At 56.8% G+C, this 25,546-nt stretch overlaps 1 protein-coding gene across 8 annotated transcripts in view; it reads right to left on the bottom strand.

The window, feature by feature from the left end:
- Positions 1–6,566: 6,566 nt before the first annotated feature.
- The window catches only part of Dnai2 (dynein axonemal intermediate chain 2), a 28,628-nt gene continuing 9,648 nt past the window's right edge, over positions 6,567–25,546 (bottom strand). For 2 of the 8 annotated variants that reach the window (XM_048795814.1, XM_048795818.1), the window contains 10 exons: positions 24,551–24,672; positions 21,588–21,730; positions 20,479–20,592; positions 16,742–16,881; positions 15,526–15,648; positions 12,037–12,260; positions 10,887–11,022; positions 9,952–10,098; positions 8,820–9,047; positions 8,351–8,613 (listed from right to left, as the gene is read on the bottom strand). In XM_048795814.1, the coding sequence (XP_048651771.1) occupies positions 8,401–8,613; positions 8,820–9,047; positions 9,952–10,098; positions 10,887–11,022; positions 12,037–12,260; positions 15,526–15,648; positions 16,742–16,881; positions 20,479–20,592; positions 21,588–21,730; positions 24,551–24,672 (1,590 nt within the window). In that variant the 3' untranslated portion in view covers positions 8,351–8,400. Of the gene's footprint in view, positions 7,196–8,347; positions 8,614–8,819; positions 9,048–9,951; positions 10,099–10,886; positions 11,023–12,036; positions 12,261–15,525; positions 15,649–16,741; positions 16,882–20,478; positions 20,593–21,587; positions 21,731–24,550; positions 24,673–25,546 lie in introns of those variants that run through there. The other 6 variants (XM_048795837.1, XM_048795832.1, XM_015503547.2 and 3 more) reach the window with 5 other exon arrangements.

The following is a 25,546-nucleotide window of genomic DNA, read 5'->3' as shown; positions in this document are numbered from 1 at the left end:
CCAGTCCCATGCGCCCCGGTGCCTGCGCGGCAGCCGCGCGCTGCCTGTCCCTGCAGCCGCCGTCATCTGCTGCCTGCCTGCCTGGTCCCTTCGGAGCTTCCAGGACGGCAGGCAGGTGTCTACACCCACTGTCCACTGGCAGAGGGGGTTGGGAGGGTGGGAGCGGGTGAGCGCCTGGACCAGCTGGGTCGTGTCCCAGAAGGCCCCCTCAGTTACCCCACAGCAAAGAAGGCCCAGTGCCCAAACCTAGACTGCAGGTCAAGAAGATACCCGCATCTCCTTAACTCGTCTTAATCGTACTCTTCCTGCCTGCTGCAGGAGTCACCATACAGTGCAAGAAGTCGATGTCGAACGCCGCCGGCTCCATTCTTGGTGACAATAACAACAAATACACAGGGAGCGCAGTGGAAAGATTCCTGGCCTCAGGAGGCCCGGGTAAAACAGGACTCTAGTGCCAGCTCTGCCTCCCAGTTACCCAGCCACCTGGAGCAGGTTTTCCTGTCCCCTAGGGTCCTCCGTTTCCTGGATGATCTTGCAACTGTCCCTAATGCTGATGGCCCATCTTTTGTGGCATCTGTCCCTACTGAAGGCGAGCCCTGGACTCCTGTAAAGACCTGGAGAGGGCGCCACAGTGGGGTTCACTTCCCATGGAAGGAGCTGGGAAAGGTAGCGCTTTCATCCCCTGGGGCTGTCTCAGACGCCTGGCAGGATGCCAGCCTGGGCCCTGGGGCTGGCTTCCCCGGCTTCCCCAAGGAGCTTGTGTTGAGGATAGTTATTAATAAACAGTGGCAGGAAGCAGCCAGCAGTCTTGGTTTTGACAAATATAATAATTTGAGTAAAAAATTGGTGGACACCAGACCTTTCTGCAGGGGTCCCAGGTTTGCACTGTTCTCTGGCTCAGGCTGCTGCTGGAGCTGGCTGGTTTGCAAAAGGGCTTGCTGCTGCCATAGAATCAGCACATGCTTGGGGATGCGTCATGCTTGCCTTTTAAACCCCTGAGTTGATCTACTTGAATCATCCAAGGAGGCCCCTGGTCAATTGGGCTATCGCTGTCTTTCTTTTTCTTCTCTATTCCTCCACATGCATAAATGACACCCGGGAGGACCCATAATAATTGATGGGTAAAAATACAGCCTCAGCAACTTAGTGAGACCCTGTCTCAAAATTAAAAAATAAAAAGCATCCAGGTGTGATGGTGCACACTGTAATCCCAGTGGCTTGGGAGGCTAAGGCAGGAGGATTGCAAGTTCAAGGCCAGCCTCAGCAACTTAGTGAGGCCCTAGGCAACTTAGCGAGACCCTGTCTCAAAATAAAAAAACAAAAAAAGGGATGGGGATATAGTTCAGTGGTGAAGCACCCCTGGCATCAATCCCCAGTACCAAAGAAAAACAAGAAATAAAAAGGGTTGGGGATGTAGCTCAGTGGTAAAGTGGTAAAGGGCCCTGGTTTAAAAAAAAAAAAAAAAAAGAGAATCTTGTAAGCTAAGAGGATCCAGCCCGTCTTCTGTGGAGACTGATTAGATCCATTCTCATTTCCTCCACCTGACTTTCGTGTTTTTGTCAACAAAACCATTATCCCCTTATACTCACACCTTTTTGAGCTATGAATATTAACCGTGCTAATTGTACACATCAGAGGGTGCCGTGACATTTCATACGTGCATCTGTCCTGCTTCGTGGTCCCCCCCCCCCTGCTCTCTCTGGCCCTCCCCTTTCTCCCCTCCCCAGACCCCTTCCCTAATCCCTAATAGTTCCTCTTTTCCTTTGGGGTCATCTTTTTCAGTTTCCACAGGAGAGAGAACACGTGGGGCTGTCTTTCTGTGGCTGGCCCATCTCACTTAACACGATGGCCTCCAGACCAGCCACCATTTCTCACTTCCTCTTCCCCCTCATCCTCTACCCAGGGTCCTGCAGACTTGACCCCCTGGATTACTCCTCTTCCTCCACCCCCAGCCCCCAGCTTGCCTTTTCTCACCCGTGCCCCCTGTGGGAGGCTCTGCCTGCCTGATCCCTTCCCCACTTCCTGAAGGAAGCTCTAACACAGAGGTAGAGGCGGACTCCGCACTCACTGGGCCTCCTTTTCAGCCTCCTGCCAGCCTCCCCTCACCCGGTTCTGCTCTGTGGACTCAGGCTCCCACTCACCTTGCCTGTGTGCTGGGCCCTACTTTTGAACCTTTGCTCATGCCCACCTTCTGCCTGGCACACCCCCTCTAACTTACCTAGGTCAAATTCCCCTTTCTCCCCCATTTCAGGCGCTCCTCCACCCCCAGGACTTGCTTCTGCCCCCACAGGGCCATCGAGAAGCTCTCCACTGCTGGCTCCGTCTGGAACATCATGGCCCTTCCTGCCCTCGCTCTTTGGCAGCCCTCGGTCCACGCCCTCACTGGTCTCAAAGGGAAGCCTGTCCCTGCCTTGATCCCCCAAGGTCCCCATGGCCTTCCCATGGCGCCAGGCTTCTCTTGGAGTCAGGGCCCTCCCTGCCTCATGGCCACCGTCCCCTCCTCTCGCCCCTGCAGGAGTGCAGCGCTCTGAGGAGCAGCCTCTTCTCTAATCCTGCTGCTCTGCCTGGGACCCTCTTCTGCTTATTTGTCTGGCTCCCTCCTTAAATCTCCCCTCCACGTGCCTCCGCCTTCCTCTGGAGAACTTCCTTTCCTCTGGTCCATACGTCCTAGAAGAGCTCATCCCAGCATCCTGCCCCACCCAGCCATGGCCGAAGGCCTGCACCCCAGTGATTGGCTCCCGAGGGTGGCATGTGACCCAAACTGGGCCAATCAGGAACTTTCCCTGAGATTCTGTCACACTGAGAGGGAAGAGCTCTCTCCCACCTTTGCTGTTACTGGCTGAGGTGACCGAGGCCCCCCGGGGAGGCCTTTAGTCATGCCCAGTCCTTCCCCCAACCAGTGGATGGAGGTGCACGGTGTCTGGAGAACGTGGGGCCACGGCAATGAAAGAAGCAGACAGAGAAACTGAATATTCGGTGAGTTGCTGGATCCAGCTACACCTGAAGCCAGGAGGACTCAGTCTTCCAAGTTTCTCCAGCCAATTAATATTTTTCTTTGTTGATTTTAGTTTGTGTAAGTTTCTTTACTATTTAACCAAAAGAGTCCCAACAGATACAGGGGCCAGTCTGAGTCCCACAGGATTAGGGCTTTCCCTCTGTGCTGCTTTCCATCGGCACTCACCACTGAAGATTAGAATTACCTGTCCGTGTGTCAGGTGAGGGCGGTTTCTTTCTGTGTTTCTAATACAGTGAGAGTTTCGTCAGCGAATGGGTGAGGAATCAGTGGGGGCAAAGCCGATCATCCCCACAGCAGACATTTAAGCCCCCTGCCAGCCGCCGGCTCCTCACCATGGTGGGATCCACAGGCTCCCATTTCCCCACAGCGCTCCTCTTTTGCCCTGGAGATTAAGGTTTAGTGGGCACCTGCATCTGCCAGAGGCCACGCTGGATGCCCAGCCTGTTATTACCTTTGGTCTTCACGAGGACACCCCCTTTTAACAACCAGGGTCCTCAGACTCGGGGAGGTGAAGAATGGCGGGTGGTGGTCAGACGGCCTACGTCCAAGGCCCCTGGAGACCCACCTGGGCTCAGCTTTCTGCACTCCCTGAAGTCTTCATCATTTACCTACTGAAAAAGCCCCTGCCCCACACCCTGTGCTGATGACGTTGTGGCTCTCACCGGGGGTCCGTGCGGCTCCCCAGCCCACCTGCATTTGGAAACCACTGGCTTCCGGGAGCCCTGAGCATGTTCTCTGGGACCCTCTAGGTCTCAGGGGACCAAAGTCCCGTTTGCTCAAGGGTGGGGCCTGGATGCCCAGGGGAGCACGGCAGGGGGACGGCAGGGGGACGGCAGGGGGACGGCAGAGGGCTATGGAGAAAGCGAAGCATTTACTGAGGAGTTCCTCTTAAGAAGCCCCGACACCCCTCCCAGGCTTGGGTCGGATGCCTCTGGAGCATTTACTTAGAACCCAGTGACTTTGCTTACTGGCCCTAAGACTCCCAAAGGAGGTGACAGAGATGGAGAACCGAGCGGTCCTGTGGCCACCACCCCGCTCCATGCAGCCACCTCTGTCCCCTGACACCACACTGTCCTCCCACGTGGCCCAGCGGCCTCCCTCTGGCCATCCTCCGTGGGCACAGTCCCCTGCTTCTCAGTGACCTCAGGAGGAAAGCCGGAGTCCTTAACCAGGAGGCCCTGACCTCTGACGGCTGTGTCCATCTCAAAGTCTTGCCACCCTTTAGTGCAGCTGTTTCTCTCCTGGGGACATCGTGTGTGCTGCCCCTGCTGCCTGGAGGGGCCTCTCCACGTGACACAGGTGTGTACACACAGACCCTGGCCGCCTCCTGTGCATTCTCAGGGTCTCAGCTTCATGGTCACTTTCTCACACAGGCCCCCTGACAGCTCCTTCCCCTCCAGAGTCTAGTTAGTTCCTCCTGTTATCCCTCTTATGAAGTCTGTACTGTTCCTGGGAAGGTGTTCTGCTCGACTGTCATTCTGTAGCTATCTGTGTATGTTTAGCCTCTGTTTATCCCGCCTGCGTGAAAGCGCTGGGAGGTTGGGCTTGCATCGGGTTCCTTTGCTGCTCCGTGGCCAGCACCTGGCACAGGGCCGAGTGTAGACAAGCAAGTGCTCAAACTGTGCCCATCCGGGCCCTGCTTGCGGGCTCTGTGGACACCACTGCTCTCTGCAGGTCCGTGCAGCCTGGCCCTCAGGCCTTGGCACCCAGGGTGCCCACTTTTGGGTACCAGGAGGTCTCGCTGCCCCTGAGGGGTCACTAGCAGTTGCTTTGCCTCCCGCGTGGGCATCAGGGCCACCGTGGGGGTCTGATCCTGGAGAGCACCAGTGGCCACGCTGCAGGTCCTGGTGGACAGGGAGCTGGGGTGCAGCCAAAGCACCTCAGTTAAGAGGCTGGGTAGGAAGGGTTCCAGGAAGGGCCCACCTGCCCCTGGACCCACAGACGGGGCACCACTGTGTGGCTGTCCCTTCTGCCACTCTGCACCCAGCTTGGCACACCCTCCCCCTCCCCTATGTTGTTCTTTTTTTAAAAATATTTATTTATTTATTTTTCGTGGACACAACATCTTTGTTGGTATGTGGTGCTGAGGATCGAACCCGGGCCGCACGCATGCCAGGCGAGCGCGCTACCGCTTGAGCCACATCCCCAGCCCCTCCCTATGTTGTTCTTTCCAGCGCCCATTCCATACCCAAGCCCTGGGGGTTGGTTTTGCTCCCTTTTGGACAGGAATAAAGCACAGGTCCACGTGGCCCAGTCACCACCATGAGGTCGGCAGTGACAGGCGTCATGCGCGTCTCACTAAGTGCCTGCCTTTAGCCCACGTGTCTGCAGCTGTCCTCTCCGGCCCCTCCTCAGGTCCATCCTGGCACGTGGCACCCTCTGTACCACAGATTTTCAGGACTTAGCAGGTGCCCCCTCCCTGGCAAGCACAAGGCAAAGGGCCAGAAACAGAAGGCCAGCCCTGCGGGGGCGTTACTGGACCCAGGTCAACATGGGGCGGGGCGGTCTCGAGTGCTTCATCGGGACTGATTTCCTCTCCAAGTCGGGGTCTCTGTGTGGTGACCCTCCTGACATTTTGGACACGGCCAGTCTTTGTGTGTTGGGGGGAATCACAGGATGTTGAGCAGCAGCCCTGGTCTCCAGGCACTGGATGGCAGGAGATTCCCCTAGCCAGCTGTCTGTCCCAAATGTCCCCAGATGTCATCCAAGTCCCACTGGGGGCAAAATCACACCCAGTACAGAACCACTGCTAAAAGAAGAGAGTCCCTGAGAGGACTACAGGCTCCCTGTGTCTGGCAGTGAGGAGCTCGCTGCTCCTGGGCCCTCTGCCGGCCACCTGGACGGCAGCCCCGGGCAGGGAGTGGACACCCCCCCTCCTGGTCCCGGGGGGCCGGGAGTGCAGTGTGCATGGTGTGAGCTCTGGGACCAGGACCCTGGGCTGAACTCTCAGATCTGTCACTGCTTTCGTTAAACTCAGCAAGTCCCTCCTTCTCTCTGTCACCACCACATCTGTGACAGGCAGATTGAAGACGGTGAGCTCATTCCGGGACTCTTTGTGAAGATCAACCACTCAAAATATGTGACCGGTGATCACTGCGTTTGTCAAAGTCTGGCCCGAGTCCATGTCCACCCCCCCACCTCTGAACACAAAGGCTCGATGGCCCGGGTCTCGTCTCAAGAAAATGCCTGACGCGGGCATTTTCAAAGGGCACCTTGGATTCCAGGATCAGCTGGCAGCCAAGGAACCAGTGACGGTCCCGCACTTCTGTGGGTACAAAGTTGCTTCTGGGGTGCCCTCTCCCCTACCAATGGCTGAAGCTTCAGCTTCAGGCCACCCTTGCAGCAGCCCAGCTCGCTGCCCCCCCTGGAGTCCCCGTGGGCCCCCCGTAGCAGCTGCCCACAGTCACCTGACACTCAGGCCGGGGGACCTCCAGGGTTCCCATTCCTGCTCTGTCCCCTCCTGAGACCTGCTTCCTCCTCTGTGGAATGAGGGTAGCCAGGGCATAGACCCTCCAGGGCCAGTGTGCAGGATGCACCCAAATGCCAGCCGTTGACCCTGTTACTATTAATTTAATTTTACAAGAATTCAGAAAACAGAAAGCAGGTGACAACGGGACCGTAACCAAGTCCCCTGCATCCCTCCTCTCGGGGCCTCTGGTGTGTCTGGCTGGGTGTCACCATGCCCGGTGAGCTGCTGGGAAAGACAGGTGTCCTGTCCCCAATTTGCTAGAGACGGAGGAGGGTGGGAAGGGGGAAGGGGGAAGCCCGGGCCCTGCCATGGCTGGGCTTGCAGCTGCCAGAGGAGGACGACCCGGGCGGCCTGCGAGAAGCAGACCCCGGGGAAGCAGCGAGGGCCAGGCCTGAAGGCTGCGTGTGCTCCAGGGTGGAGGGGCCCTGGGGTGGGTGCCAGTGCAGGCGTTGCCCAGGGCTCAGCTCCAATGCAGGCCAGTGGTTTGGGGGGGGGGGCTCCAATGTGCCCCGCCAGTGATGCTTTCAGGGAGCTCCGCTTCTCACTTGAAAGACCAAGGCAATGCCGTGCCTCAGGGCGGGCAAGGAAGGGCGCCGGGACAGCGCGGCAGGAGGGCTGACCTAGGTTGGCAGCTCCTCTTCATCCACCTCCTCCTCGGAGCCTCTCTCTCTCTCCTCCTCCTCGTCTTCCATGTCTGAACCTCTTCTCTGCTAAAGAAGAAAACAGAATGTGGGTGCGGGGCAGGCCCTCCCCGTTTCTCCGACATTGGCCCCACGAGGCCGGGCGAGGGCCTGTGGGTGCTCAGGGCTGGCGGGGTGAAATTGACGGTCCTGCGTCTGCTGTTCCTCCTGGGGTTTCACCTGCATGTGGACATGACACCTTGCAGGGCTGACCTAGGGCTGGAAATAAGGGGTGCAGGGTGCCATCAGAGACAGCCGCCGGCCGGGGGATGCTTTCTGTCCACTGGAGATTGGAGACAACTGCAGAGACTAGGAAAGGGGGAGGAAGGGCGTGCCAGGCCGAATTGGGGCCGGGGCCGGGACCTCAGGCCTTCCGAGGCTCAGCCTCACCTGGAATGTTCAAGCTGAGGGGAGGAATACATTTTGGGGATGAAGGCACCAAGCACAGGGCCTGTTGGCCATATCACACTGTAAAAGGTGGCCAAGGTCGCCTTCGCCTCCTGAAGGGCTGGACGGGCCAGGGGGTGGGTGGGAGGAGCTGCCGGCCAGAGAGTCAGGATCCCCCCCTCGCCTCTGCTGCAGAAGGAGGGAGCTCTCTGCCCCTCCTGCCCCACTCAGTGCGAGGACAAAGGGGCCCCTCTCCAAGTGCTTCCAAATGCCAAACGCCCCCTCACAAGCACCAGCTCCTTAGCACCAGTGGGAGGGGCCTCAGTCACACAGGGCCTGAGCTTGGAAGGGGCCTGCCCTTGATTATTGCCTTAGTGACACTTTTTTCAAATGCTAAGTGCTTTTTCAACAGGGGCCCCATATTTTCACTTTGGGTGTGTGCAGGGACGCAGGCCGACACCACGGAGCAGCCAGTCTGGGTCCGGGCATCCCCGACTTGGCCTTTTCTCCACCATGATGAGCTCTGGTTCCTCCCCACCTCAGCATCTTCTCCGGGGGGGGGGGGGGCCCTAAGGACCATGACACAGGCAGACCAGGTCTTGTTCTCCCTCTGTCCGCTGAAGAGGGATTGGAAGGTGACTAAACTCTCTTACACAAGCCAGGCAAGTGCTCTGCCTCAGAGCCACATCCCCAGCCCTTTCTATCTATCTATTTATTTATTTATTTTGAGACCAGGTCCTGCTAAGTTGCCAAGGCTGGCCTTGAACTTGAGGTTCTCCTGTCTCAGCTTCTCGAGTGGCTGGGGTCACAGGTGTGTGCCACTGTACCCCGCTCACTAGACACGACCTTCACAGCTCATGCTCCTCATTCACCAGCCCCGGAGATACAGCCAGGAGGTCTTCAGAGTCAGCCCCGGCCGGACAGTGACCACAGGGTCGCTCCCGACACTCGGCTGCGCGAGCCGTAGCCCTTCCCTCCCCAGCCTCCAGGACTCGCCTCTCTGACAGCTGGCCGTGCCCAGGGCCCTCATTCACTGGGTCACCACGCCTGCCCAGATGCGCCTGACACCCTGCCCTTAGGGAGCCTGAAGTCCATTGGGAAGCAGAGCCCCCAGGAAGGAGCCCGCCATTCCTCCCAGTTGCCAGATGCACAGATGAAGGTCCGGCCCAGAGGCCACTGGCCTGAGGTCACCCAGGGAGTCTGTAAGCGGGCCGAGCAGGCCTCGTCCCCTCCCAGCCCCCACCCGGGTCCCTGCTGAGGCGCCTACGAGCTTCGACTTCTTCTCCATGGCCTCTGTCTCCTTCTTCTTCAGCTCTTGGAAGACGACGCTGAAGAACTCCTCCTCGGCCTTGGCGACCAGGTCCTGCAGGTCCACGGCCAGCTCATCGGCCCGCTGGTCATCGTCCTTGCCCTCAGCCCTGCCCTTCTCCTTCAGGCGCATCTCTCGGTGCCTGGCCTCCAGGATCTTCTCCCGCCGGGTCTCGCGCTCAAACATCTGAGGCACAGGGGACAGAGGCCAGAGGGAAGGGTGGGGCCAGGCCGGGCTTCTAGGGAGCTGTCCTCACTTGACTCAACGCAGGGCCAGCGTCAAGGAAGGACAGCTGAATACTGGGCAGAGGCTGGCGCAGGGGAAACCAGGTGTTCAATCCCCAGGAGCCCCAAGCACACAGGCCACAGGTCAGAGGGCCCTGGGGGCTGTGCAACATGGAGGCCCCGGGTCCCATGTAGGACCAGCTCAGTGGTGAGACTCCAGTCTCAGCCAGAGCTCCGAGGCTCTCCCAGGCCTCGAACTGCGGGCTTTCAACCCCACAGTGAGCCCCCTGCCGCTCCCAGGGCTGCCCAGGGAGGTCCCTTCCATCTGTCACCTCTATTGACATCAGCTAAGCCTTCATTAGAACTGACCTGATGCCAAAAAATGATTTTTAAAAAAATATTGTTTGAGCCAGGCGCGGTGGTGCACTCCTGTAATCCCAGCGGCTTGGGAGGCTGAGGCAGGAGGATCCTGAGTTCAAAGCCAGCCTCAGCAACTTAGTGAAGCCCTAAGCAATTCAGTGAGACCCTGTCTCTAAATGAAATACAAAATAGGGCTGGGATGTGGCTCAGTGGTCAGTGTCCCGAGTTCAATCCCTGGTACCAAAAATTTTTTTTGTTTGTTTGTTTGAAACTGGACAAATGGACCCTGTCAAGTCACTTTGGTTTCTGGCTAAAACCCAAGGTGGGAGGTAGAGAAACTTTCCCACGGGGTGAGATGCATGATGGTCGAGCACAGGCAGGAGGGCAGAATTGACACCATCCACAGAACTCACTTCAGGACATCACACTGCCACCCACAGACGGTCCACCGTGTCTCAGGGGGTCGGAGGGAGGGGACACGTATTGCCCAGGCGCCCGGTACTTACAGAAGAAGCTATGTTCCTCTCGTTCCTCTGGAGGGTGGAGAGCCCGCTGGAGACTTCTAGCAGGGTGGTGGTCCCCAGCTGGGAGCCACAGGCAATGAGACATCCAGTGTCCTGCACCCGGAGGCAAAAGAGGGCCTCGTCACACACCTGTTTTGGAGAGCCGATGGGGAGGGGGGAAGCAAAGTCACATTTGTCTGACCAACTGACCCCTGGGGAGACCTAGCCCCTCAGCCCTCTTCAAACACCCTCGCTGACACCCCCACTCCACAGAGTGACGTCAAACCCAGAGAGTCGCCGTCAAGACCCTCAGCCTAACGGGGCACCGTGGTGTGCACCTGTAATTCCAGCAACTCGGGAGGCTGAGACAGGAGGAGCGCAAGCTAAGGCCAGCCTCAGAACTCAGCCACTCCCTGTCCCCAAATATAAGACAGAAAGGGCTGGGGTGTGGCTCAGTGGCAAGGCGCCCCTGCGTCCAATCTCCAGTACCAAAAAAAGACCCCTGGCCGCCAGCTTCCTCACCCCGCCAGCCCAGCCCCACTCGTCCCAAGGGACACTGTGGCCCTCCGCCCGGCCAGCAGGTCTCAGCTTCAGCCTTGCTATAGGAGCTCGGGCCTGAAGTGGCTTCTGCCAGGAGCCCGTGTCCAGGGTCTGGAGGGTCCTCCTGGGGGAGGGGAGGCCAGGCATCTGCTCTCTTGTCTGTTTTAATTTCCCCTGGGTGACTCTGCCATGCCACCAGGTTCAATGTCCCCCAGGTCCTTAACTGGGTAGGAGCCCATGCCCCCAAGGCAAGAGTCGAAGTCGGCCAGTATGGGACTCACCGAGAGGCCCCGCCAGACACCCCACCCCACTCAGCACACTGCCCCCCCCCACCCACTCCCACCCAGGAGGGCCCCACTCATGGGGGCCTGTACACACAGGGAGGGAGTGCACCTGACCTTCAGGCTCAGGGCGGGGTCACACTGCTTGAACACAAAGTCCCAGATGTCCAGGGTTCCGTCCATCTTGGTGGTGAAGAACACTGCCGGCCTCACGGGGCTCCAGGCGCCATCAGTGAGGTAAGCCATGTGGTACCTGGGGAGCCAGCGCCAAGTGTCAGGGACCGTGGTAGGAAGGGGCAGAGCGCCCACTGAGCCACAGCTCTGCCCTCCCAGATGCTCCAGGGTCTTAGAGTCTTGCTGGGCAGGAAGTTCTTTCTTGTGTCTCACTTCTAGCCATGCCTGTCCCACCCACCCCTGGCACAGAGACTGCTCTTTACAGGGCTCCAGGCATAGTCCTTCCTGTGGGCTGGGCACCGGTGTCTCTCCACAGCAAACCAGACAGCAGGCACATGCTGCTGGGCTGGGGCCAGGCCAGGGCACTCAGAGGCAGCAGGAGGAAGGGCATACCTGGGAAACTTCCTGATCTGGTGCCGGCAGAGTTCTACTTCCTACTGGGCTTAATCTGGATTTTCTAAAGTTTGTTCAGTGAACATGGAACCTTTTTAAAAATTACACACACACACACACACACGCACGCGTGCGCACACGCTCATGGCAGACACTTGGAATTTTCCATCAACTCCTCTCCCTCCCTCCGTGGTGGTACCTTTGCAGCTGGGCCCACTGTGGCCACACCGGGGACTACATTTCCCAGCCTCCTTTGCAACTAAGTGGGTGGCCAAGGAAGCCACCGTCGGGGAAATGGTCTAGACAAAAGGGCCTCTGGACGTATTGGACAATTACATAGTTTTTTAGTATAAACACATCCCAAATATTAGTATTGAAAGTATCAGTCATTGCTTTTTTCCCTGGAATTCAACTTTACCTGGGGATCCTGAACTTCCTATGTGTGGGACTAGGGATTGAACCAGGGGCTCTCTACCACTGATATAGCCCCCGTCCTTTTTATTTTTTTATTTTGGGACAGGGTCTCGCCAGTTGCCGAGTCCAGCCTTGAACGTGTGGCCTCTTGCCTCAGCCTCCCGGGAATCCTCCAGTTTTATTTGCTGAATTTTACCGACGGCCACAGAGGCTCTGAGCAGAGCTTCCTCCGTCCGTCCCCTCCCCTCCTCTGCGCTGCCCCCTGCCCAGCCTCCTGGGGGCTTACTTGGTCCACATGATGGACGACTCCCGGCTGTCCTCCGACCAGATGCGGGCTGTCCAGTCCCCTACTGTCAGGAAGTTCTTCGGGTAGAAGGGGTTTCTCTGGAGGGCGTAGATGGGGCCGTGGTGGCCTGAGAAGGTGCACACGATCTTCTCGGCTGAGGTCTTGGCCTTGCGGTTGCAGGAGACGACGATACCCTGCTCCGTGCCCACCATGAACTTGGTTGGCTGTGGAGGGGGTGACAGAGGGGAAGGGGCTGTGGGACAGGGTGGCATGGCCAGCAGGCTGCCCAGGGGGCTGCAGGTGCTCACAGACCCCCGGGTGAAGCTCTGGGCAGGCTGGGACCCACCCAGCTCTTCTGTCCCTCTCTTCCCAGTCTTGGGCACCTGCTGGAGGACCCCAGGCTTATGAGTCCCTCCCTGACCTTCAGTTCCTGGAGGTCACCACCAGCCCTCTTTAAGGAGCATGGCTTTGTCCATCAGGCATTTGCCACAGGGATCCTGAATGTTTAAGATCAACAAGGCCCAGAGCAGGACACAGTGCCAGGCCACCCCTCGGGAGGCAGGCAGAGCCTCATCTGACCAGACGGTGACATGAGCCCTAGCATCATCCCGGTTAGATGTCCCTGAGGACTTGGAGCAGGTGGTCCCCCATACTGGGAAAGTCGCCTGGCAGCCAGTGATGTGCCTGTCCCCTCTGGTCTGCGTGCCTTGCGGGGACCGTGACATTCACAGGTGCGTCCCCTCTCTGTGCAGGGAGCACCGTCCTGCCAGGTCCCCATCAGGGCTGAACACAGAGCCCTGTGCTAGGGTGGGGGTGGGGATGCTGGGGAGTAAAAAGGCCGTGCCCAACATCCTCAGGTGGACGTGGAGACAGACCCTCACTTCTCCCCACTGTCCCTCTCCCTGTGTGGATTGGGCCACCCAAAGGCTGCACATCTGTGTGTGCAGCCGCCACAGTGCAGTGACAGGATGGCCAGGCATGGAGCTGGTCAGAGGAAGAGCTGGTCCACGTGGGGCCCTGGGCGGGGGATTAGAGGTGTTGTCCCAGTGGGTCCCGGGCCACCGTAGCCCCTAGCACCCGGCAGTGACACATCATCTGCAAACACGGGGTGCTGCCGCCTCAGGGCCTTTGCACAGCTGCTCTGTGGCCTGGGCACTCTCGCCCCGGTTATCCGCTTGGCCAGTTCTGCGTCCCTCAGAACCTCGCTGGGCTCTCACCTTGGCCTGGAGGACCCCGGCAGGCTCTGCTTCACGCTCACCCTGACCGCGGTCTAACCCACGACGGCCACACCACCCGGCCACACCACCCTGCCCTGCTCTCTGCGTGTGCCCCCAGCCCCTTCCAGGTATGTGCTTTATTTCTTCATCTGCCGTCTGTCCCACCACCCAAAGTCACGCTCCTTGAGACAGACACTTTGGAAGGGTGCCTGGTGTGAGCAGGGACTCAAAGGTGAGTCCCTGCTCACACCCCGAGAAAATAACGTGAACGGAAGAAAAAAGAGCCCCCGCTGCACCCCCTCCCCCCAAGCCCGTTCCCTCTGGCAGAGAACGTCATCAACAGGGCCTTGTCGCCAGCAGCTCAGGAGGTGCCACAGCCCGTCCAAAAGCCCTCGCAAAACCGGTGACAATACACACCTGTGTTCCCAGTGGAATGAGCCACACCAGCCAGGAGATGGGAGCGACCTGAGGGCCTCGGACGGATGAGTGGATAAAAAAATGGGATCTACCCACATGACAGAATATTATTCAGCCTTAAAAAGGAGGGGGATTCTGGCACCTGCTACAGTTTGGATGGACCTTGAGGTCATTGTCCAAAGGGAAAATGACACGTTTTATGGTCCCACTCACAGGCCATTCCTAGCACAGTCAGATCCACAGAGATAGAGTAGGCTGGTCGGCAGGGAGGTGGGGTGCGCTCATTCAAGGAGTGAGCAGTTTTGAGGGTTTGTGTCTATTTTTTGTTTGTTTTGTTTTTGGTACTGGGGACAGAACCCAGGGACATTCTACCACTGAGCCACACCCCCAGCCCTTTTTATTTTTTGAGACAGGGCCTCCCTCAGTTGCTGAGGCTGGCCTTGAACCTGCGATCCTCCTGCCTCAGCCTCCCACGTCACTGGGATCACAGGTGGGCACCAGGGCACCCAGCAGGAGTTTCAGTGTTGCAAGAGGAAAACAGCTGCAGAGGTGGCGGTGGTGGCACCACAGTGTGAATGCGCCTCTCGCTACCTTACACCTTAAAGTGGTAAAGACGGTAAATTTTATGCATTTGTTAAAAAACATAATTAGAAATACACACAGCTGGGGAGGTAGCTCAGGGACAGAGCGCCTGCCTGGTTTGCACAAAGTGCTTGGGTTCCATTCCCAGCAAATAAAGGAGAAAAAAAGGAAGAGAAGAGAAAGAAGAAAAAATCATTGGGGCTGGGGATGTGGCTCAAGTGGTAGCGCGCTCGCATGGTATGCGTGCGGCCCGGGTTCGATCCTCAGCACCACATACAAACAAAACAAGACAAAGATGTTGTGTCCGCCGATAACTAAAAATAAAATATTAAAATTCAAAAAAAAAAAAAAAAAAAAAAAAAAAATCACAAAGGCAAATTGAGACAGAGCTGAGCGGTCCCGAGAGGTATGTGAGTGTGCAACGTGGCGGCTCGGATGGGGACCTCAGCTCACAGGTAGGACAGCCAGTGTCCCGCACATGCGCACTTGGTTAAGACCGACCAGGCCTGGGGTGTTCACGGCCTCCACTGCGAGCCTAGAAATCCCCGCGCCCAGGGCCGAGTGTTTTCTGAGCCCTGTCACCTGCCCGGCCTCCTGTGCTTTGTCCTCTTATGCCAGGGCTGGGGTCAGAAACCAGCCCCAGCCGAGAGCCACGTGAACAGCGTGGCCTTGTCTAGAGCGTCCTCATTTGGTGCTTCCAGAAACTTCCCTCCTCTGACACAGCCAAAGCACAGCTGAATTCTGCGTCCCCCCCTCCCCCGGCCCCAGTTCTGGGGATTGAACCCAGGGCGCTGTACCACTGGGCTACACTCCAGCCAGCCTTCCCCCCTACCTTTTTTTTTTTTTTTTTTTGAGAGAGGGTATGGCTAAATTGTGGAGGCTGGCCTTGAATTTACAATCCTCCTGCCTCAGCCTCCCCGGTCGCTGGGATGACAGGGGTCCACCACCACTCCCAGCTTGACATTTCTTCAGGGTTCCTTTTTGGCTTCCCCCGGCCCCCCAGTACTGAGGGTGGAGCCCAGGGCCTCCTGCGTGCTGGGGAAGCCGGGGACCATGGGAGGCCAGCCCACCCCTCAGCTCTTAGGCGGGCCTGTGCTCTGGTTTTCAAGGTTCTCCCTCTCATCTCGCTTCCCCGTGGACTCTGCTGCCCCCTGCTGGAGGTCATTGTAGAAACCAGGCAGGTGGAAGGCGGCTGCCAGGCGCCAGGCCCCAGGCCCCAGGCCCCAGGCCGGCCTGTCCTCAGGGGCTCAGGGGAGGGAGGGCCGAGACTCACCAACGTGGACTCGAACTCCAGGGAGATGGCGCCCAGGGCGTTCTCCAGCAGCTCCTTTCTGGTGATGTCCATGACCACCACCTCCGTGGGCTCGCTGATCTTGCGGATGTCCCACCACATGACCTGGTGGCGAGAGAGGGCAACTGGGAGACCCTGAGGTCCCGGGGCTTTCCCCTCCCTCCTCCGGGGCATAAAGGGTGCAGGGTCCGTGAGAGCAAGTGCCCTGGAGAGTGGCTGAGCATCCGGGTCACCAGCAGCTGCCTGAAGTCCAGGAGCCAGGATCTGGCCTGGACTGGATGCAAGTTGCCGGGCGGGGGCCTAAGAATCTGCATTCTCCAAGGCTCCCCGCGGCACAGCCAGATCCAGCAGGACGAGAACCCACGAGTGCTCCCAGCCTCCGCCAGGAGGGAAGGTGGCAGCTGTTCACCTGTGTGCAGGAACCTAGGTCCAAACACTCTCCTGGCTGTAGTTTTTTTTGGGGAAGGAACCAGGGAGTGAACTCAGGGCACTCCACCCCTGAGCCATCCCAGTCCTATTTTGTATTCATTTAGGGACAGGGTCTCACGGAGTCGCTTAGGGCCTCACTGTTACTGAGGCTGGTTTTGAACTCGCAATCCTCCTGCCTCAGCCTCCCCAGCCCCTGGGATTACAGGTGTGGGCCACTGTGCCCAGCTTTGCTGTACTTTTCCTGGTAAAAAAACAAAATATAAAATCCACTTAAGTATCCCAGGGGGTTGGGAGGCTGAGGTCGGAGGACCACAGGTTCCAAGCCAGCCTCAGCGACCTAGCGAGACCTTATCTCAAAAATAAAAAGGGCTGGGGGGTATGACTCAGTGGTAAAGCACCCCTGAGTTCAATCCACAGTACCCAAACCAAACAGACCAACAAAGAAGTGATGACACCCTCCTACCAAGCAGTCCCTAGCAGGCTTGGGCAGTGCTTTAGGAAATAAGAAATCGTCTTTGAGATCCGCTAAATGGAAGCTCAGACGGTCTGAGGTGGGTGCTTGAAACGAGGCCCCCGGGAGGGCTGACGGTGGTGGGCAGGGTGGAGATCACCGTCTGATTTCATGTCTTTAGGTCTTGCTCCACGTGCATGTGTTACCCACTGTGCAATTCACACATCAAATGTAAAAGGGAAGTTTCTCCAGGCACCGTGGGGGGACACGGGGTGCCCTGCCGGGCCTCCTCTCCTCCCCGGGGTGGCCGGGTGCTACCTGCCCATCTGTGGATGCCGAGAAGCACTCAGTGCCCGTCTTCGACTGCAGCCAGATGGTGCCGTACACGGGGTCTCGGTGGCTGAACTCGATGGTGGACAGCTCGGCCACCAGGCTGCCCTTCCGTGTGTCCCAGCAGGCTGGCAGGGCAGGGGAGGAGAGACACGGGGTCACAGAGGCCCCAGCTCTTTCTTGCTGGTGCCAGGAGCAGGGAAGGAGGGAGGCTGCTTCTCTGGCTTGACCGTGTGTAGACTTGGGAATTAGGACCAGGCTCAGACCGGCCTGACCTTCTTACTAGCCTGCAAAACCCTCCCCGAGACCCCCAGAGTGCAAGCTTCATTCCCGCGCTGTGGCGCTGAGCACCACCCGGGTCCTGAGGAAGCGGCTGGGAATGGGCCAGGCTGGGTCCCCAGGGAGGGCAGGGTGGGGTCAGGGAAGGCTCCTGGGGGAAGTGGGGGGGAGCCTGGGGATGGAGGGGGCGAGGGGGTAGAATCCCTGCTCCCCGCAGGGAAGAGCCCCTGAGAGGCCCCNTGAGTGTGTGTGTCTGTGAGTGTGAGTGTGTGTGTGTGAGTGTGTGAGTGTGTGTCTGTGTGTGTGTCTGTGTGTGAGAGTGTGTGTGAGTGTGTGTGAGAGAGTGTGTGAGTGTGTGTGTCTGTGTGTGAGCGTGTGTGTCTCTGTGAGTGTGAGTGTGTGTGAGTGTGTGTGAGTGTGTGAGTGTGAGTGTGTGAGTATGTGTGTGAGTGTCTCTGTGAGTGTGTGTGTGTGTGAGTGTGTGTGAGAGAGTGTGTGTGAGTGTGTGTGTCTGTGTGTGAGAGTGTGTGTGTGAGAGAGTTGTGAGTGTGTGTGTCTGTGTGTGTGAATGTGTGTGTCTGTGTGTATGTCTGTGTGAGTGTGTGTGTGTCTGTGCGTATGTCTGTGTGAGCATGTGTGTGTGTCTGTGTCTCTGTGTGTGTGTGTCTGTGTGTGTTTATGTGTGTGTGTGTGTGTGTGTGTGTGTTTAGCTATAGTGTGGATTGAACCCAAGGATGCTCTACCACTGAGCTAGTTTCCGGTCCTTTTCATTTTGAGACAGGGGCTCACTAAGTTGCCCAGGCTGGCCCTGAACTTGTCATCTCCTGCCTTGGAGTCACCGGGATCACAGGTGTGTGCTGCAGTGCACTTCCTTGGCTAAGTTTGCTCTGCTTGGGCAAGGCAGTGCTCAAGGGCGGGTCCCATGGGCCCCACGTGGCCCCCCCTCTTACAGCAACAGGGCTACTGTGAGCTGGCAAGAAAACCCCTGGGGTTGTGAACAATGAGTGAGGCAGGCTCCTGAGTAAGTCGTGGGGTGGGGGGCAGCCCTGCTTCAGTCTTTGGAGCTCTGGCACCCAGAATAATTTGGCAGGGAGATGCATGGGAGCCTAGGCCACAGCCTGAGAGCTTCCCCAGGGAGGGGCAGGTCTGAGAGGGAGATGGGCCTCAGGAGGCCCAGGGAGCCTGGCTATGGCCGGGGGTTCTTAGCCTCCCTCCTCCTGCTCCTGAAGGAGACAAAGTAAAGCAGCTCGTGGGGTGGGAGGATGGGGAACCCCTCGATGCCCGAGGTCAAGACTGGCCCAGGGTGTTGTGGGGGCAGAGGGCAGCAGGGACATTCAGAGCTAAGGGGCCGGTTTCTTGGGATCTTACTGGGGATTTGTTTCAATCTGTTTTCCAGGTGTGCCATCAGCAAAAGCAGCAGAGTGAGGACTTCCAAAATTCTTCCAAAGTAGCAAGGTGACAACTGACCAAAATGGTCAACACCAACTTTTTCAGAACTCTGGAATCATTTGATTCCTGGCCGCATTCTGGAGAGCTATGCTCCAGGGAAGCAAAGACTCTCGGTGGTTCCGGGAGGATCCCTCCTTGGTGTCCGCATTGGACTTGGCTCAGAGTCTGCACAGGGCAGGAAAGTCTTTTCCTTGAGGCACAACCGCAGGCGGCTTCCTGAGGCCGTGGGTAACAGGTGCGCCCAACAGCAGGCTTTAGAGGAGGCGCCGGGTCAGGAGCTGCCCCAAGCTTGGACTCTTCCTGGACATCTAGGGGCCCCCCGGCACGGCTGGCTGTGTGCTGGCCTGCGGCCAGGCCACCCTGAACAGAACACAGTCTACTCAAGCACAGACCGAGTGTCCTCCAGGAGAGGCGGCAGAACAGCCCGGAAACAATCTCCATCAAGGTTAACGAGACTGAGATCAGGCCCAGCCTTTCTGACCAAAATGGAACGGAGTGGAGATCAATAGCGGGAGGAAAACTAGAAAGTTCTCAAGCAGGTGGTAAAACACACACACACACACACACACACACACACACACACACACCCTGAACACCACCGAGACAGACAGGAAATGAAAAGGGAAATCGGGACATGCGAGCCAAGCACCAGGACACTAAGACCAAGAGTCGGGAGGAGAGGGACGCTCCCACCTGTGGAGGGCAGTATTTTAAGACCAAGGCCAACAAACACGGAAACAAGCTCTGGGGTGTAACTCAAGGGTACGGCGTTCCCGCCTGGCATGGGCAAGGCCCTGGGCTCTGTCCCCAGCACGGCCAAAACAACATCCCAACCCAAACAGAGCCAAAGTGCCCTCAGATCCGTACCCTAACCTGCCTGAAGAAACTAGAGGAACCACAAATTAAACCCAAAGCTGACAGAAGGAAGCAATGACCTTGGAGACTTCACCAGCCCCTTTTTATATTTTATTTAGAGACGGGATCTCACTGAGTTGCTTAGGGCCTCGCTCCATTGCTGAGGCTGGCTTTGAACTCACTGTCCTCCTGCCCCAGCCTCCTGAGCCTCTGGGATGACAGGCGCGTGCCACTGCCCTCAGCCAAAAACTGGTTCTTGAAAAGAAAATGAAACTGACAAATCTGTAGCTAGACCAGGGGGGAAAGGAGGGTGCGAATGACTAAAAGCAGGAAGCACACGACCACCAGCCTTGCGGAGACGACAATGACCGCGTGATGGCCGTGAAGGATGATAGCCGTGAAGGATTGGGAGTCTACCAAGTAGACAGGAGGGGCGAGGAGCGAAGTGGAAAAGTCCCTGGAAAGACAGACTATGAAAACAGATGGATTCAAGGGGAAACGGAAAATGGGAAGAGACCCATAACCGATGGGATGGGCCTAGGAATTCTAAAACTTCCAAATACAGGAGAACCCGGGCCAGCTCCCCGGGTGAATCCTACCAGGCGTCAGAGGAGTCGGTGCCAGTCCTTCCCCAGCTCTTCCAACACAGGTGGGGACCGGCTTCCCAGCGCCTTCCACAAGGCCAGAAGTGCCAGGCCCATCACCCAGAGGTCTGCTCCCCCAAGGCGGGCTCCACAAGGTCTCACTGTCCCTCTAAGAGTGGCCCCTAAGTCACGTGTTCCCTGACTGGACTCAGACCTCGGCTTTTCAGATCTTTTTATTTTCTTATAGCAATGTGGTCTGTTTTATTTTAATATCTTTTAGTTGTCAGTGGACTTTATTTATTTATATGTGGTGCTGAGAATCGAGCCCCGTGCCGCACACATGCCAGGCAAGCGCTCTGCCCTGAGCGCCAGCCCCGGCCCTTTTAAAGCTTTTTATTTTAAGCCAACCTCAGGCTTACTGAAGTGGACTAGAGGCAGCGCCAACAGAACCAGCTGACTGGCCAGCATCTGGGGTGGCCAGCTGCAGAGGTGCCCGCCCCCGGGGTCTTCCCGGACCCGCCCCGGCAGGCGCTGGCTGAGAGCCGGGTTCCTCCTTACCTATCTGCCCGTTGTAGCAGCCCCCCAGGAGCACGTGGGAATCTTTGGGGTTGTACTCCAAGGTGACCAGCGGAGAAGGTGGCTTCAGGACAATTTCAGGCCTATTCGGGTTTTCTATAAAACAGGAAAAAGAAAAAGATCTCGCCGGGCCTGCACAGAAGAGGACAGGGTCAGCCAGTTTACCCCCTTTTCCAGAGGAGGGTGGTTAGAAAGCAGCCATTGAGACCCCCCCATCTTTCTCTGGCCTGCTTCCTTTGGCCCCCGAGGCCTAATTCTTAGCTACTGGCTTTATTTGGGGGGACTGGGACATTGGCGTGGGTGTTCAACTCCAGTTGTAGTCCGTTTCTCATATTTGGTGTGAAACCAGCTTTTACGCCTAAGGTTCTTACACAGAGTCAGTTCTCACGGGGTCTTCAAATCAGGCCTGTGGGGGGGCGGGGATACCCGAGGTCCACCCCGGGGGGTTGCTGCGAGAACTGGGCGAGCTGTTCAGGTCAGCTCTGGATGCAGCGCCTGCACAGTTGTTGTAAGGAGGGGGAGAACGGGAAGCCGGGGGTGTTGCTCGGGCCAGGCTCTTGCCCCTGCAGTGAAGAAAGGGTCCTGCTCCCAGCAAAGTTGGGTCAAGGCACAGTCCCCTCCCCTCCCCTTCCCTCTGGGCTCCCTTCAGCCTGCTGGGCCTCTCTCTGTCAGGCTCTCCAGGGACCGACGGTTGGAGTCCCCTTGGGTTTGGTATTTATTTGTTCATTTTGCAGTACTAGGGATTGAACTTGGGATGCTCTACCCCTGAGATACAGCCTTGGCCCTTTTTAGAATTCTATTTTGAGGCAGGGTCTTACTAAGTTGCCCAGGTTGGCACTGAACTGGCCTCAGCCTCCTGAGTCAGGGGACCACAGGCGTCCATCATGGAGCCCTGGCTGGGGTGTGGTCTTCATGCCCCAGATGAGGAATCTGGAATTGGAGCTGGAGGTCAGCCCAGCGGGTGTGGGTCCTGGGCTCAATCCCCGGCACGGCAGCAAAAGGACAGCAGGGATTTCCTCCTGGCCCCTTCCACTCCCTGGCTGGCCCTGGCCTCAGCCCTGCCTGGCCAGCAAGACGCCGCTGCCCCTCACCCAGTTCCCAGATGTATGACTCGTGGCTCATGCCCGCAGGTGCCCGCTGAAAATTCAAGCAAGAATAGGCCACTGCCAACTTCCGGTTGCCATCAGGGTGCCAGGAGACGTGTGTGGCTGCCCGCTTGATGTCCTGCGGATCCCTTTGGGGAGAGGAAGGGAGTCAGAAGGCTGGAGGGTGGGGTTCCCCCAGTTTCTAGTTATTCTAGCACAACTAGATTTTTTTTTTCTTTAAAAAATACTCAAGTATATCTAAGGAACCACCTTCACTTCAGAAAATCTATTTTAAAAACAAAGTGCAGGGAGAGGGAGGGGGAGGGGAAGGGGGAACACTAGGGAAGGATATTGGCCACATTATATTGTTATTTTAACTATATGGTTATGTTGTGTTTGTACAAATGCCTAACAATGAATCCCACCATGATGTATTAATTATCCTGCACCAATAAAAAGTGGGAAAAAAAATAAATCCAAACCAAGTTGACAAGACTCCCGTAAATGGAAAACCAGTCCCACCAACTATAAATAGAAGGTAATAATAAAAACCAAGACAATGGGAACAGGCAAAACATGAAACTCCAGTTTAACCCTCCGCTCGCTGGAAGTCGAGCCAGAGCCTGATCTTCCATTGCGATTCGATTCAAAAGGGGTCAGGAAGTCTAGCCATCTCATGCCCCCGTGTTGACTCAGATGAGTTGAAAACTTCTGTCCACACAAATCCCTGCATACGAATGTTTATGGCCACTTTATTCAAATTGCCAAGACAGGGAAGCAACCAAATTGTCCTTCAATGGCTGCGTGGATAAGTGGTAGTGAACCCAGACGATGGGATACCACTCAGCACGAGAAAGGAGATGAGCTATCAAGACCTGAGAAGACACTCTGGGAAGGGCCAACTACGCAGACAGGAAGAAGATGAGTGGTTGCCAGGGGCTCGGGACTTGGGAGGGACGAAGAGGTGACCACGGGGCATTCTGAGGGCAGGGGAACTACGCTGTACCTGACTGCAATGATGGACCCCAACCCATGGGGTGTGCAAGCCTCAGGAACAACCCTGACGGAAACTAGGGAGTGACAGTGGTGTGTCTGTCCATGCAGGTCCAACTGGTGGGCATGCTGGCAATCGGGGCTGTGTTCCCAGGGCAGGAGGTGGGAGGGGCATGTGGGAACGCTCAGTACCTTCTGCTCAATTTTGTTATGAGCCTAAAACTGAAGTCTGGGAGTCGGGGCTGGGGCTGGAGCCCCTGGTAGAGCACTCGCTGTGCATGCCTGAGAGTCCTGGGACAAGGTCTAGCGCATCATGTGTTTGAGGGGTCCCTATGTGGGGTCAGAGCCCAGCGGGGCTGGGGACAGCATGTGCCTGCTGCACATCCCTGGGTACAGCCATTGGCCCTGCTCCGCACCCCACAGGTCACCACTGGATCAGAACAGGTTGTGCTGGGACAGGGACAGGTACTTCCTAGGATGCTTGGTCAGCTGTGGTGGCAACACGAATCCCCCAAGTTGGCACCAGAGGCCGGTCACCTCCAAATGCCTGTCATCTCTGGAATCCGCATCACCCAGACCAGACCTGACCCCGCCCAGGGTCCTCAGAGATGCCTAGGCCTGCCTTCCACTACCTCTACTTCTAAATGGACAGCCATCTCCCTCCTGCCCCCTCCACCGCCATGAATGTGGCCCCACCTGCAACTCCTCTCACCAAGTCATCAGGATGAGCTGTCCCTTTGCCCTGGTCCTCTCCCCATTCCTGTCCCCAAACTCTCCTTCCTTACCCTACACATGTGCTCAGAGGCCCCATGTGAAGTCAGTGTCATGCCCTTCTAGGGCTGCTGGAACCAGGGACCACAACTAGGTGGTTGTTCTTGTTTGTTTTTTGTTAGGTTTGTTTTGTTTTGCGGTGCTGGGGACGGAACCCAGGGCCTTGCACGTGCCAGGCAAGCACTCTACCCCTGAGCCGCAGCCGGGCCTTAGGTGTCCTTAACAACAGAAATTCATTCTCTCCCACTTGAGGAGGCCAGAAGTCCAAAATTGCAGGCGTTCTCTGCAGGTGAAGTATATGCACAAACCTGTCCACAGATGCAGTACACACGCGTACATATGGATAGACCCGTGCACGTGTACAATAGGTATTTCTAAACAAAAATTAGCCCTCTCAGCCAGGAGCAGTGGCCACTCCTGTGATCCCCGCAACTAGGGGACTGAGGCAGAGGATTGCAAGTTCAAGACTAGCTTCAGCAACTTAGCGCACTCCATCTCAAAATAAAAAAATAAAAACAGCTGGGGAGGTAGCTCAGTGGTGGAGCACTTGCCTATCATGTGAGGGGCCCTGGGTTTAATTCCCAGTGCCAAAAAAAAAAAAGTAGCAGCACACTCTCCCCTTTACTCTTCCACAGCTTGTTTGGGTTCGGTTTTCACATAACCAGTCTTGGAAACGGGTCCCTCTTGTCACAGGAGGAGTTGCCCCGTACTTCCAGCCCCCCCCCACACACACACACCGATACCCCTTTGTGGGCTCTGCCAGAACTGTGGGAACCAGCCCCCGACTGATGGATCTGGCTTGTTGGAGCTCTGGTCAGCACACCCTGATGCAGCCAAGATCCTCACACAGAGAACACACAACACCCACAAATCCCTGCTGTCCTTTGAGGCTATTCCCAGATCCACTCCTGCAAATGTGGGCCAGCAACCTGTGTGCCCACGACCCACTGAACCCCTGGGGTGGGCGCCTTGTCCTGCTCTGCCCGGTGGGAGATCCTCCCCCTGTGCCCAGCTTATACAGGCCCAAGCCTGGTCAGCACATGCCTCCCCACAGGGCAGGGACCACTTCCTGCTGGGCACCAGCTTGCTCTGACCCTCGTCGAGCTTGGGCACAGACAGCCTAGTGACAGCGGCTTGGAGTGATGAGCAAGGAGTCCCTTTTGGAGGTGACAGGTTGGCCAGAGGCCAGCCTCGCTAGCGGCTACCTGAAGACATTAATGGTCTTAGCTGAAGGGGCCTCTTCCGTCACCTCCACCTCTTCCTCATCGTCAAAATACTCCTGGTAGATGTCAATGGCGTTGTTCTGCTTGATGCAATGCTCCATGATCTGAGGGGACAGAGCAGGGGTGCTCAGCAGGAAGGAGAGGGCCTGCAGGCCCAGGGGCTGGCTGGAGTCTAGGAGGGACAGGGGCACCAGGGGCCTTTTCCTGTTCTTTGGCCAATGCATTTTCTTTCTTTCTTCTTTTCTGCAGTGCTGGAGACGGCACCCAGGGCCCTGCACTGGCCAGGAAGTGTGCAACCACTGAACTCTACCCCAGCCCATGGCTTATGCATTTTCAATTGGCTTTTGAAGGTGAATTAATTGCTTTCTGTGTACAAAGCACTGATGTACACACAGCACATCAACAGATAAACGAGATATCTGTGGCATTAAAATTTCATGGAGGGAGGAGGAGATTTTTAAAAAAATGTCTAAAAATACTCTTGGGGAGGGATGATAATGAAAAAAATGTTGAAAAATGTTGCTCTAGCCAAACAATTTCATCAGGCCTGCGTATATGTGGCACCCATATATTTGTCTGGACCTCCAGTGGATCTCTAACTCTTCGGGGAAGGATGTAAGTGAGATCCATTTTGCAATCGACACTAAGCCAGCCTGAGACTTAAAGCTTATTCCAAATTTATTGGATGTGGGCTGGGATTGTGGCTCAGTGGTAGAGTGCTTGCCTAGCATGTGTGAGGCACTGGGTTCAATTCTCGGCACTTCATGTAGATAAATTGTAAAAAAAGGTCCATCAACAACCCCCCCCCCAAAATTAATAAAAAAAAAAGTAGTAAAGGAACAAAACTTTTTTTGGGGGGGTCCTCTCTGCCCCGGGGGTTTCCCATTTTTTAGGCTCTTTGTAAAACCTGCTCAGCTATGGCCCTGTGTGGTCAGCAGTCGGTCTCTTTCCCCAGAGTAGCCATGTGGACCCATGGCT

This window comes from Marmota marmota, unplaced genomic scaffold (genome assembly GCF_001458135.2).
Source record: "Marmota marmota marmota unplaced genomic scaffold, marMar, whole genome shotgun sequence".
NCBI classification, from domain to species: domain Eukaryota; kingdom Metazoa; phylum Chordata; class Mammalia; order Rodentia; family Sciuridae; genus Marmota; species Marmota marmota.
This window is presented reverse-complemented; position numbering and strand designations above follow the sequence as displayed.